Below are 14,573 nucleotides of genomic sequence, written 5' to 3' on the forward strand. Positions count from 1 at the left end.
AAGTAGTATCATTGTGCAAGTGGAAGTTGGTTTGAATTTCAGATCAGTCTATTGGACCAATGAAGGCTCAAAGACACTGAGGAAATCAGCCCAAGAATGAGAAGATCTGCTTATCTCTGCACTTTGCTTACCCCATTGGGATTTCCAGTATTTTGCAATAAACACTATCTGCAAAAATGATGTGGTGGTTGACGAGACTTTATTGGTCATAGCCTAAAATTGAAAACATTGGGTACAAATGCTGATGTAGGATAGCACTTTTAAATCAGGAAAACTTTGTCAAATTTGATCTTTACAGCAACAACTTCCTTTAGGGAAGGAAATCTGCCATCCTTACCTGGTCTGCCCTACATGTGACTCCAGGCCCACAGCAGTGTGGTTGACTCTGAACTGCCACTCCGTTCAAGGGCAAGTAGGGATGGGCAACAAATGCTGGCCCAGCCAGCGACGCCCACATTCCACAAGACAATTTTTAAAAAATGACGTTTCTGCTCACTCAGAAAATGTAAACGCTGTATGAGCCAGAGGAAAGAAAAGGCGGATGTCAAGCAAGAAAGAAAATAAATAGGAACAACAGAATCCAGGAGGGGGAAAAATCATAGTTAACGAGAAGGTTGTTAAAGGTGATTTCTAAAAGCAGGGAGGGAAGTTGAAATGTAGCCTGGTTTAGCTGAAGAGTATCTGTCTTTGTGGTGCTGATGGCCCTGCATGCTGGGAATTGTTGGAGCTACGTGCGATGATTATGACTACTCAAATGTTACTGGAGATATTTTGATATTTTATTGACCAGATTCCTCTCCCCCTATCTCTCCCCCCACCCCATCTCTCTTCCCCCCCCCCCACCCCATCTCTCTTCCCCCCCCCCCACCCCATCTCTCTTCCCCCCCCCCCACCCCATCTCTCTTCCCCCCCCCCCACCCCATCTCTCTTCCCCCCCCCCCACCCCATCTCTCTTCCCCCCCCCCACCCCATCTCTCTTCCCCCCCCCCACCCCATCTCTCTTCCCCCCCCCCACCCCATCTCTCTTCCCCCCCCCCCCACCCCATCTCTCTTCCCCCCCCCCCCACCCCATCTCTCTTCCCCCCCCCCCACCCCATCTCTCTTCCCCCCCCCCCACCCCATCTCTCTTCCCCCCCCCCCCACCCCATCTCTCTTCCCCCCCCCCCCACCCCATCTCTCTTCCCCCCCCCCCCCCACCCCATCTCTCTTCCCCCCCCCCCCCCACCCCATCTCTCTTTCCCCCCCCCCCCCACCCCATCTCTCTTTCCCCCCCCCACCCCATCTCTCTTTCCCCCCCCCACCCCATCTCTCTTTCCCCCCCCCCCCACCCCATCTCTCTTTCCCCCCCCCCCACCCCATCTCTCTTTCCCCCCCCCCCCCCACCCCATCTCTCTTTCCCCCCCCCCCCCCACCCCATCTCTCTTTTCCCCCCTTCCCCCCCCTCCGGTATTGCACTCTTGCATTGGTTGTGTGCTATCATCACGTCTGCCATCACTGTTACCAGCAGCTTATGGAACCCTTGCGCTGCTGTTTGATTTGGAACATCTTGTGATGACGTACATGGAAGCAGCTGATTAGTTTTCATTCTCTTCATCTTTAGTGACCTGTACATTTGTTTTCTTGTTTTAATTTAATGAAAAAGGGCCTACAGAAACAACTTTGGGAAATTGGAAGGTGGTGAGCAGAGTTCTCCATTTGAGTTCTCTTCCTTCATCATCTGAACACTGAGACTTTCAGTGCATCACTGTGGTAATCTGATTTCAGAAAATTTAATCCAACTGTCTAGGGCAATTAACATTCTCTCCACCATAATGTGCTTTCTCAGAAAATGGAAAATATCACTTGGATACTTGTCTCTCTTGTATAGATCAAATATAAGTGTTCGGAACTGGGCACAGGGTCAATGTTCTGCACATTAAATAGTCATTTGGAGCCTAGGTTTTTTTCCACTTCCAACATCTGCTATGCTGCCACGCTGAGTATTGAATGTCTTCCATGTGTGATGGCTGTCTGCTATTTCAGCCACAGTGGCAGTAAGAACCTAAAAAAGTTTTGTTTTGCAGGTGTAAGGTATTGGCAGAGCTAATTAGTTTCAACAATATTTTATCTTCCCTTTTTACTTGATCTGTTATGTTAAACATTTTTGTCATTACCTAACTAATGGAATCAAAAACACCTCTTCAGCCTTGCTGTTATTGTCCATTTTGTCATGTTGGGTATTGATTACGTCAAATTTATAGGTAAAATCTGTAGCTCCCTTCTTTAGGTTGCACTTCATTAAGACAGATGCCGAAGCATATGGGAAATATGTTACAGGTCATATTGAGCATCTTCAGAAAAGGCAGATGGGGAGGAAATTACCTACAACATATTTCCAATTTCCTCCCCATCTGCCTTTTCTGAAGATGCTCGACCCTTGCTGGGCTGTGCTGGCAGCTTTCTGGTACTTCAATGAATTGTCAGTCCTCTTGAGCATGTAGGATATGCAGCTGTGGAAGACAGCATAATTGAGCCTGTCCAACTGAGTATATCCACACATTTCCACTTTTCAGTATCAGTAATTGGATAACCAGTGTAGGAAACCCCGGCTAATGTTTAGTTCAAGGGTACTGAGGTCAGCATACAAATCAAATCTGGTGCCTTCTGCTCTGGCCATATGTTGCATTGGATGGGCAGTGTCTTTATCCACAAGCCCATCAGGGGAGCTGCCAATTATAAAGCTAATGTTACAAAACTGTTCTGACAGCTTAAAATCCTAACTTTCGCTTTGATGTCCAACAAAAACAGCCTTTAAAGAAGACATCTTGCTGAGTCCATAGAACTAATTATATTTCTTCTTTTCTCACTAGCATCTCCTGAGGATACAGGAGGGTGTTTGAGGAGTATACGCGGGTTATTAGCCAGCGGTATCCCGACATCCGTATTGAAGGAGAAAATTACCTTCCACAACCCATCTACAGGTAATTTCTGTTTTACGGTTGTTTTAAAATGTGGGTTAAGTTTTTTTTTTTGTCTCGAAAAGCAACTTCTCTTTCTCCAATATCTGACTGCTGCAAGCTTCTCCCTGGATGGTGATGGGCAAGTGTTGCTCTAGTAAACACTGTCAGCAACAAACGTGGATTTAGTGTTTTTTGACACAGACACAAATGTATTTGTCTTTGGGACCTTAATTTAGATTTCTGTTAGAGGTTGGATTATGATTTTACTAACCTTCAGATTCAGAAGGTCTTTTCCTCAAAGTAAGTTTTGCCAATTGGTGATGTGTCAAGAAAGTAGGTTGTGTAACAAAACCAGGGGTGGCAGAAGATATACTAAAAGATTTGCAGAAGGATTTTGACTGGTTATGCCACTAGGTGAGGACCTGACTAACACTGATAAATGTAAAGTTTTGAAAGTCTGTCAAATCAGATTAGCAAGAGGAACTTTTGAAAGTGAGATGGGACTGATAGATGAGACCTGCAGTCTTTCAGTTCTTGGAACAATATGGTGAAACATTTTTTAAAAATAAGTTAATAGAATGCTAGGATATAGTGCCAAAGCAGTGGAGTTTCCTGAAATTTTGCTCAGGTTTTAAAATCCACTGGTCAGACCCAGAACAATGTGTTTATTCCTGTTCACTATCATGAAAATTATGCAGGAAAATGTAACCAGAGAGATCCCAAGTGTGAAGGGACTGAGCTACAGTGTTAAATGGTTCATTGAAGTATTAAATATTAAATGATATAAATGTCAAATTACTTTAAAGTAAGCTAGGAGCATAAAACCAGGGCACATATAAGTGTAAATTAGTGGAGAGGAGACATAAATTGGTATTAAGAGCATCTTTACTCGAAGATGGCTAAATGCTTGGAATATGGCATGCGGTGTAGCAGAGGCAGTAACATTAGAGATGTCCAAGATATAGCTGGGTGCTCTAATTGTAAAGTTGTGCTAAACAAAAAAAGGCCTTATCACCACCTTGGGATGTTGCAAAGCATTTCACAGCTGATGGATTACTTTGGAAGTGTAATCACTTGTCACATGAGCAACTGTGGTAGCCAGATTGCACACAGTAAAGTCCTACAGATAGTAAATTAAATAAATAATCAATTAATCGATTTCTTGTTTGGTGTTCTTGCTATGGGATAATGTTGGCCAAGACACTCAGAACTCCATGTGCTTCTTTGAATAGTGCCAAGGGATCTTTTATGTCTACCTAATGAAACAGATGGGACCTCCACTCAGCCTCTTGCCCAGAACACAGCACTTTGATAATCCAGTGCAGTTTCAGTACTGCACTGTACTGTCGGCTTGGATGATGTGCTCAAGCCCTAAAGTAGGGCTTGCATGCACAACTTTGACTCCAAGGTGATGTTGTCAAGGAGTGATCAGCCAAATGGCCATTGTTTCTTCTCAACCTCTCTTGGGTTTTCTTTCTAATCCAGTAGTTTAATGAATTGACCAATGAGAGCATCGATTATGTTCCAGCAGTCACTTGCAGCCTATGCTTTTCTGTTCTGACCAAGTGGTTTAGTATTGATGTGGAGGAGCACAGTGCAGAGAGCAGGGCTAATATATATTAATACAGCAAAGCATTTAACTTTGAGTGCTATTTTGTGTGTTCTCATTTTACAGACACGTAGCATCCTTTCTATCAGTCTTCAAGCTGGTCTTAATAGGACTAATTATAGTTGGTAGAGACCCCTTTCCCAGTTTGGGCATGGAAGCACCTAGCATCTGGAACTGGAGTCAGCAGAACAAGGTAACTATAGTTGCAGAAAAAGCTGCTGTAGTAGTCATAAATTTCTTGCTAAATGTAATGCTTAAAAATGATTCAGGCAACAGAATGAGTTATGCTTATACTTGTGCAATATGAATTAGCCTTAATTGCTTGAGGATACTTGCTCGGGTGTTTTTTTAAAAAAACTCCTAAGTATTCTTTTCTCTTGTATTGTCATGCTATGGACACCAACAGTGACTGAAGAGGCACAAATGTCCCTCTTGAGCCAGTTTCTTGGAGGTGCATGAGATCTTTCCACAGAAGCAAACTCCGATTGGCAACTCAGCAGTTTACAGGATCATGGATTCAACATGTTGTCATTTATAGAATTTGAGAAGTAACTTTTGGTTGCTCCATTTTGCCAATTGCCTTACAACAGCACCTGTGTCTCAACTATTAACAAATCATTTACATTATTATAAGTTGCTGAAAGTGTCAAACTTCCTGCTATGTTATTGGCTGGAACTTTGTTAAATTTCTACCCAAAGTTGCTTAATAGCTAAACAGGATTCACTGATATGTAACTGCTGCCAGCGTTTGTCTTTTACTGTAGTTGCAATTGGTATTATTTAGCAAGTTTGTATATGTTATGAAGTGCTTTTTTATCACTTTATAATCTGCATAATACACTACTTGACATGTTTGCCAGTGATTCAGATATGTGGATCATTGGGATACCTTCTGGGGAAGGCGGGACCTGTACAAGAAGGACGGGTTGCATCTGAACTGGAGGGGCACCAATATCCTGGGCGGGAGGTTTGCTAGAGCTCTTCGGGAGGGTTTAAACTAGTTTGGCAGGGGGATGGGAACCGGAGCCACGGATCAGTGGATGGGGTAGCTGTTGAACAGGCAGATACCGAATGCAGAGAGTCTGTGAGGAAGGTTAGACAGTTGACAGTTGCAGCCAGTATGATGGGTTGAAGTGTGTCTATTTTAACGCAAGAAGTGTCAGGAATAAGGGTGATGAACTTAGAGCATGGATCAGTACTTGGACCTACGATGTTGTGGCCATTATGGAGACGTGGATATCACAGGGGCAGGAATGGATGTTGGATGTTCCGGGGTTTAGATGTTTCAAAAGGAATAGGGAGGGAGGTAAAAGAGGTGGGGGAGTGGCATTGCTAATCAGGGATAGTATCACAGCTGCAGAAAGGGAGGTCGTCGAGGAGGGTTTGTCTACTGAGTCATTATGGGTGGAAGTCAGAAACAGGAAAGGAGCAGTCACTTTGTTGGGAGTTTTCTATAGACCCCCCAATAGCAACAGAGACATGGAGGAACAGATTGGGAGGCAGATTTTGGAAAAGTGCAGAAGTAACAGGGTTGTTGTCATGGGTGACTTCAACTTCCCTAATATTGATTGGAACCTCCTTAGTGCAAATAGTTTGGATGGAGCAGTTTTTGTCAGGAGTGTCCAGGAAGGTTTCCTGACTCAATATGTAGATAGGCCAACTAGAGGGGAGACTATGTTGGACTTGGTGCTTGGCAACGAACCAGGCCAGGTGGCAGATCTCTCGGTGGGAGAGCATTTCGGTGATGGTGATCACAACTCCCTGACCTTTACTATAGTCATGGAGAGGGACAGGAGCAGATGGGATGGGAAAATATTTAATTGGGGGAGGGGGAATTACAATGCTATTAGGCAGGAACTGGGGAGCATAAATTGGGAACAGATGTTCTCAGGGAAATGCACGACAGAAATGTGGAGGTTGTTTAGGGAGCACTTGCTGCGACTGCTGGATAGGTTTGTCCCGATGAGGCAAGGAAGGGATGGTAGGGTGAAGGAACCTTGGATGACGAGAGATGTGGAACAGCTAGTCAAGAGGAAGAAGGAAGCTTACTTAAGGTTGAGGAAGCAAGGATCAGACAGGGCTCTAGAAGGTAGCCAGGAAGGAACTGAAGAATGGACTTAGGTGAGCTAGAAGGGGACATGAAAAAGCCTTGGCGGTAGGATTAAGGAAAATCCCAAGGCGTTCTACACTTATGTGAGGAACAAGAGGATGGCCAGAGTGAGGGTAGGGGCCGATCAGGGATAGTGGAGGGAACTTGTGCCTGGAGTCGGAGGAGGTAGGGATGGTCCTAAATGAATACTTTGCTTCAGTATTCAATAGTGAGAGGCACCTGAGGACAACGTGGAACAGGCTGATATGCTCGAACAGGTTGAGGTTAAGAGGGAGGATGTGCTGGAAATTTTGAATGATATGAGGACAGATAAGTCCCCGGGGCCAGACGGGATATACCCAAGGATATTACGGGAAGCGAGGGAAGAGATTGCTGCGCCTTTGGCGATGATCTTTGTATCTTCACTGTCCACTGGAGTAGTACCGGATGATTGGAGGGTGGCAAATGTTGTTCCCTTGTTCAAGAAAGGGAATAGGGATAACCCTGGGAATTATAGACCAGACAGTCTTATGTCGGTAGCGGGCAAATTATTGGAGAAGATTCTGAGAGACAGGATTTATGATTATTTGGAAAAGCATGGTTTGATTAGAGACAGTCAGCATGGCTTTGTGAGGGGCAGGTCATGCCTCACAAGCCTTTATTGAATTCTTTGAAGATGTGACAAAACACATTGATGAAGGAAGAGCAGTGGATGTGGTGTATATGGATTTTAGCAAGGCGTTTGATAAGGTTCCCCATGGTAGGCTCATTCAGAAAGTAAGGAGACATGGGATTCAGGGAAAGTTGGCTGTCTGGATACAAAATTGGCTAGCCCATAGAAGTCAGAGGGTGGTAGTAGATGGAAAGTATTCAGCATGGAGCTCGGTGACCAGTGGTGTTCCACAAGGATCTGTTCTGGGACCTCTGCTCTTTGTGATTTTTATAAATGACTTGGATGAGGAAGCGGAAGGCTGGGTTAGCAAGTTTGCCGATGACACGAAGGTTGCTGGAGTTGTGGATAGTGTGGAAGGCTGTTGTAGGTTGCGACGGGACATTGACAGGATGCAGAGCTGGGCTGAGACGTGGCAGATGGAGTTCAACCTGGAAAAGTGTGAAGTGATTCATTTTGGAAGGTCGAATTTGAATGCGGAATACAGGCTTAAAGACAGGATTCTTGGTAGTGTGGAGGAACAGAGGGATCTTGGGGTCCATGTCCATAGATCACTCAAAGTTGCCACCCATGTTGATAGGGTTGTTAAGGTGTATGGTGTGTTGGCTTTCATTAACGGGGATTGAGTTTAAGAGCCGCGAGGTTATGCTGCAGCTCTATAAGGCCCTGGTTCGACCACACTTGGAATATTGTGTTCAGTTCTGGTCGCCTCATTATAGGAAGGATGTGGAAGCTTTAGAGAGGGTGCAGAGGAGATTTACCAGGATGCTGCCTGGACTGGAAGGCATGTCTTATGAAGAAAGGTTGAGGGAGCTAGGGCTTTTCTCATTGGAGCGAAGAAGGATGAGAGGTGACTTGATAGAGGGGTACAAGATGATGAGAGGCATAGATGGAGTGGATAGTCAGAGACTTTTTCCCAGGGTGGAAAGGGGGCATAATTTTAAGGTGATTGGAGGAAGGTTTCGGGGAGATGTCAGAGGTAGGTTCTTCACACAGAGAGTGGTGGGTGTGTGGAATGCGCTGCCAGCAGTGGTAGTAGAAGCAGATACATTAGGGGCATTTAAGCGACTCTTGGATAGGTACATGGATGATAGTAGAATGAAGGGTAGGTAGTTAGTTTGATCTCGGAGTAGGTTAAAGGTTCAGCACAACATCGTGGGCCAAAGGGCCTGTACTGTGCTGTACTGCTGTATGTTCTATGTTTTAACTGGCTGTTAGACAGACGAGCCCCCTGTGTTGTACCTAGAACTACTTGGCAACTTCGTTAGCTGCAATGTCAAGATTTCTGCAGTCACAATCAGCAGATAATGGTAGGGCCATCTGCATTGTCATTCTTCCTAAAAACTAGAGCAGACTGTGTGGTTTTTGTTTGAGGAAGAAAACTGTTTCTATATGTTTACTATTGTTACCTACCACTAGATGGTGCTTGCATTCCATGCCTCAGCAAAATGGACCACTTCAGAAGAGGGTGCATACAGTTATTTATGCGATGTATTTCTGATGGAACTTAGATAATTTTTTAAGGCATATTAGACATTTTGGTTGGGACCTCATGATAGGACAATAGAAGCCATTCTGTAAGAAGTAATCTTGTATTCCTGGACAGTTCCTTTTGTGGGGTGGTTCAAGATTTTACTTGGGTGGTTTCAATGTATTTGCATGATCCAAAAATGACCCTTGTATATATTAGTTTTGATTTTCTTTACAACTTTTTTCTTTTTCTGCCTCTACTCCTCTTCTCGCCATTCCTGAAGATTCTTGCTAATGTCAGGATACAGTTACAGTGGGAACAATTATTCCATTAATGCCCAGCTGGCCACCCTTCATGTGTGAGGCGGAACAGTGAGCGCTAGCAGGTTGCCTGATCACAGAGGAATGGCATCATGGCTGAGTATGATGCCTACAAGTGAATCCTTTCTCACAGGAGTCACTGGATAGTAGCCAGCAGCAGGAACCTGAACTGATTTTCTTCTTCACCCCTGCGATATGGACACCAATTGCAGCATCACTACAACTACCTCGGCTGAGACAGTACAGCACAGACTTAGATTCAAACCTGTGATCTGCTGTAACTTGCTGTTCTGGATTTCCCCATTCCCGCCCTTTGAACTATTATTGGTGTCATTAATTTACCTTGTGCAATATCTACAGTCCCAAGAAATCACTGGGGCCTCTGTTTAGATGCATCTCTTGTACTGGAGCCTCTGTTTAGATGCATCTCTTGTCATCCATTTTAAACCTGACTTCAGATAACATTAACTACTGAAGAAACGTTTTTCAGTTAGACCATTGCATTAAAATTGACTGAATTTAATGTTTTACTTTTTTATTTAGATCTATGCATGTATGATGGTGTTCTTCCTTAGTAACATGATTGAAAATCAGTGTATGTCTACTGGTGCATTTGAGATTACATTAAATGGTAAGTCTTAAGATTGACACTATTGTACCTTTTTAAGGAACTGCATTTGTGTTCTCACTTAAAGATGGCAGTTGAGCAAATGTAAAGAAATGGTTCCGAAAACAACTCATTTTGTACATCAGCGCATAACACTTGGTGAACATAAATTGGGCTACAAGATCTTTCTATAACAAATAATGTGAAAATTAAATAGGATGCCTGTTAATAATGTCAAGTTGTTTGAGGCCACTTTAAAAAAAAAAAAAATCCCAGGAGTGCAAAAAAGAACAAAAACTGATTTGCATTTTTAATCAGAATTTCGTCCTTTTCTGATGGTGTTTTAACATTTTCATTATATTTAATTGGCTTTTTGTTTCTTTCCATGACTTAGTAACAGAATAAGGATAACACTCAATTACAGATTAGCTGTAGAATCATAAAGATTTACCATTAATCCTTCAGTATTTATCTGTTGAGTGTATACTACTTACTGTTCCTTACTCCATTCCTTGTTTTTCCCATCATAAAATGCATTTTCTGACACTCCTATTAGATTGCATCTTCCATCCGTCTACCTATTCCATTAATCTGTTTATATCCTGTTAAATTATTTTGCACTCCTGCTGGCTCCCTGCTTGCCTGTTAGCAAATTTCAATATCCTGTTCCCTGTGCTAAAGTCTGTATTATCCATAAAGTAGTGGCCCATGGAATGCACCACTTCCAACCCTTTTACAATCTGAACAGCTCTCATTAGCTATAATCCTTTCTCTCTTGTCTGTCAAGGCTTCTCAGGAATGAAATTAGGAAACACTTCTTTGCACAAAGGGTGGTGGAAGTTTGGACCTCTCTTTGCCAAATGGTAATTGATGCTAGGTCAACTGTTAATTTTAAATCTGAGATTAGTAGCTGTTTGTTAACCAAAGGTATGAAGGAATGTGGGGAAAAGGCAGGTATATGGAGTTAGGTAACAGATTAGTTATGATCCCATTGAATGGCAGGACCAGCTTGAGAGGCTAAATGGCCTCAAGTTAAACCAACTTTCTTTCCACGCATTTACATTTCCTGTTCGACCATAGGGCTGAATTTTTCTAGTACTATTCTGAGATTATATCTCTCTTCCTTCTGAAAATCCATATACATTACATCTGAATTGTACTTGTCTAGCCATTAGAGGTGTGAGGTGGAGGTGTCAAACATGGCATGGCTTTAACCGTCCTGCATTATCTCATTGATCAATCTCTAAATGCTCGCAACCTTAGCTTGACTTGTGAATTCTAAAAGTTTCCCACAATTGATAAAACTGATCTATAGTTATCCAATTTATCCTAGTCTCTGTTTTTGAACAGAGGTGTTAATATTGCTGGAAATACTCAGCAGGTCTGGCAGGTTTGGAGAGAGAAGCAAAGTTAACATTTCAGGTCTGTGACCTTTCATCAGAACTGGCAAAGGTTAGAAAAGAATTGGTTTTAAGCAAGAGAAGGGGAGGGAACAAAGGGTGACGTGTTTGATAGAGCAGGATAAAGGCCTGCTTGGGTCTGCAATAGAAACCCGACTCGAGCCCGACAGAACCACATCCGACCCAGCCCAAGTCCTTTGATTTTTTTTTTCCCGCACCCGACCCGACCACCGGAATGAGGTTGATTATGTTAAAGAGGTTGTGCTCTACCTTGGATGGAATCGCTCACTGCAGACTAGTGCAGAGTCCGGATGCATGTTTCCCGCCTTGACGTCCTGGCCAATTCTGAAAGCTTTTCTCTCCTTGACCAAAAGGCAGCACTGTGTCTGACCTGAGCCAGAATGCCGGACCAGGAAGAGAGACCTGACCCAACCCCAACCCGAACCCAACACATTGAGGGGGCGCAGTGGTTAGCACCGCAGCCTCACAGCTCCAGCGACCCGGGTTCGATTCTGGGTACTGCCTGTGCTGAGTTTGCAAGTTCTCCGTGACCGCCGGGTGCTCCGGTTTCCTCCCACAGCCAAAGACTTGCAGGTTGATAGGTAAATTGGCCATTATAAATTGCCCCTAGTATAGGTAGGTGGTAGGGGAATTGAGGGAAGGTGGGGATGTGAGAGAGTAATGAGATTAATGTAGGATTAGTATAAATGGGTGGTTGATGGTCGGCACAGACTCGGTGGGCCGAAGGGCCTGTTTCAGTGCTGTATCAATAAATAAAAAATAAATGTCTGGTCTGGTTGGGTTCGGGTCAGGTAGCCATGCTGTAGGGCAGGAGAGATTAAATAACAAAGCTGTCCTGGGACAAAGGCAAAGTGAGTGTTAATGCTTGTGGTGAAAGCAAAGCATTAGTCCAGAGAGACTGTTACTGTCACCGAGGAAGGAGATGTGGCTGTGTAAATGAGTTTTGGTAGACACTTTATCAAACACCAGGAGGGAAATAGAATGCAATGAAGGTTACCAAGGTAAAAGAGACAAACGAAAATCCCGTCGGAGAGAAGAGCAGAACTTCTTCAAGGTAGGCATTCCTGAAGAGAAGTGGCATTGAAGAATTAGGTTTTCAACCCCTCCACTTCACTTGCTTAAAACCTAATTCTTTTGTAACCTTTGCCAATTCTGATGAAGGGTCACAGACCTGAAAAGTTAACTTTGCTTCTCTCTCCGTTGGTGCTGCCAGACCTGCTGAATATTTCCAGCACTTTTTGTTTGTTTCAGATTTCCAGCATCTGCAGTATATTGCTTTTATTGCTACTCTTCAGTCCCCTGAACAATTTACATATCTAAGGATGATTGACAGATGAGAAGCAGAGCTTTTCCATTTCGTCTTTGATTTCCTTCAATAGCTTAGAGTGCATGTCATCAGGACACGTTGACTTATCCACCCTGTGAATTTAATCATAATATTGGTAAAAGACTAGGCCAAATTTGTAGTAAGTTGTGCTACCAATTAATTAAAGCAAAATTCTTTGATATTCTTGGCCTCTAAGATGACACATTTCTGCAGTGAAAGTAGATCCAGTTCGGTTAAAAATTTAATTTTGTACAATTAAGTTAGCTCTGTTGCGCTGCTAATCTGCAATATTTTATTCTAAATAGTGCAAAAAAAGTAATCCTTGAGTCATGATTACTTATGACACAAAAATACATTACTCCTGTACTGCTGCAGTTTTTAATGTAGAAGGAGTGGCCTGTTACCAGCAGTGAAAGTGAGGATTGTTTTTTGTTTAGTTGGTAGGTAGCAGGAGCAAGCATCACTTTCACAAATAGCGGTGGCATTTGTTTCTTTCTCAGGTTCATGATAAATCCTATTACAGGAATCTTGTAGCTCTATTATCTGGTCGACTATTGTAATTTTTATGCCATTGAGTCTTACTGTGAGGGCATGATAGATTAAGGAGCTGCTGGCTTTTTTGGAAATGACATTCTTCATCCAGCTGCTTGGAGTAGTCTGAAAGCACCAAGGGGAGACACTGTTCACTTCCCCTACAACCCTTCTTCTCCCCACCTCACCTCACCCACTCTCTTTCTCCCCGCCACCACCCCCCTCCCCCCTCCCCCACATCTCGCCCACTCCCAGGTATTCTGTGTATTTGGGAAACATCATTTTTCTTTACCCTGTTCTACACTTAAATTGGAAAATTGCCCTGTGTATAATTGCATGAGTGATCTGTTGTAATATTCTGTAGAATAACGCACTATCAGTGCACTTGTGCCACCCAGGATGACAATATGCAAACAGATTTTCTGACTGACCAGACAGTGACATAGTGGTATGTTATTGAACTAATAATCCAGAAGCCCAGGCTAATACCCCAGGGGCACTGATCCAAATCCCACCATGGCAGCTGGTGGAATTTAAATGCAATGAGTTAATTTAATTAATACAGATCTAGAAGTTAGTCACAGTTTCATTGCACCGTTGCTATCATCGATTGTCACAAAAACCCATCTGGTTCGTTAATATCCTTTAGGGAAGGAAGTTTGTCCTTACCTGGTCTGGCCTACATGTGACTTCAGACCTACAGCAATGTGGTTGACTCTTAACTTCCCTCTGAAATGGCCTAGTAAGCCACTCAGTTGTCAAGGGCAATTAGGGATGGGCAACAAATGCTGTTCTTGCCGGCGATGCCCGCATTCTCTGAAAGAATTTTTAAAAAAATACAAATTGGTTACCTGCATCTATAGCACATATGATGATAGCAACATATCTTCATGTCATGCCTGTTCAGTTCAGTTGTGTGATAAATGTGTATTCCACCATATTTAGATTTGTATAAACATGTTCCTTTGCATGAACACAAACTGGCAAGTCAAGTTTTCTGGACAAGAATGAACAAGAAGTAATCACAAGATCAGATAGAATCATATCTCTCAGCAGCAGCTTCCCTTGGGAATTAGACTTTTTTGTTCAAATTTTTTCCTTGATGTAGTATAATGTTTGATTCATACGGCTAAGCTGGATCTCAGACTCAACCAAGAATAAAAACTTCATGAAATATTTTTTGTGCATTGCTGTATTGTCTGTATTAAAAGCCTGTTTTGGCTTTTAGCACAGAGCTCACAGATTCTGTTTTGCTTGGATTAGAACTAGTTGTATTACCAAAAGTTCTCCCTCCTACCGTCGCACCCAAAGTGCTAATAATTCATGTTTATTGAGCTTTTTATTGTATTCTTTAGATGTTCCAGTATGGTCCAAACTCGAGTCAGGCCATCTTCCATCCATGCAACAACTTGTGCAGATTCTGGACAATGAAATGAAGCTCAATGTACACATGGATTCAATCCCACTTCATCGATCTTAGCTAGATCTTAAGGCATTGGAAAGACTTTTCTGTGAGTAATCCTTTCAGGTGTAAATTTTTTTCAAAACTTGTGCATTATATTTGGGTAAACCTTAATTGCAGCATTCAT

At 43.1% G+C, this 14,573-nt stretch overlaps 1 protein-coding gene across 1 annotated transcript in view; it reads left to right on the top strand.

Annotated features, from left to right (window-relative positions):
- LOC137375431 (thioredoxin reductase-like selenoprotein T) overlaps window positions 1-14,573 on the top strand; it is a 30,378-nt gene that overhangs the window by 12,571 nt on the left and 3,234 nt on the right. Inside the window, exons 2-5 of the mRNA XM_068042635.1 lie at window positions 2,850-2,960; window positions 4,615-4,741; window positions 9,642-9,729; window positions 14,340-14,495. Coding sequence (XP_067898736.1) covers window positions 2,850-2,960; window positions 4,615-4,741; window positions 9,642-9,729; window positions 14,340-14,464 — 451 coding nt within the window. The 3' untranslated portion in view covers window positions 14,465-14,495. The remainder of the gene's footprint in view (window positions 1-2,849; window positions 2,961-4,614; window positions 4,742-9,641; window positions 9,730-14,339; window positions 14,496-14,573) is intronic.

The sequence above is a fragment of the Heterodontus francisci genome, chromosome 11, assembly GCF_036365525.1.
Source record: "Heterodontus francisci isolate sHetFra1 chromosome 11, sHetFra1.hap1, whole genome shotgun sequence".
NCBI classification, from domain to species: domain Eukaryota; kingdom Metazoa; phylum Chordata; class Chondrichthyes; order Heterodontiformes; family Heterodontidae; genus Heterodontus; species Heterodontus francisci.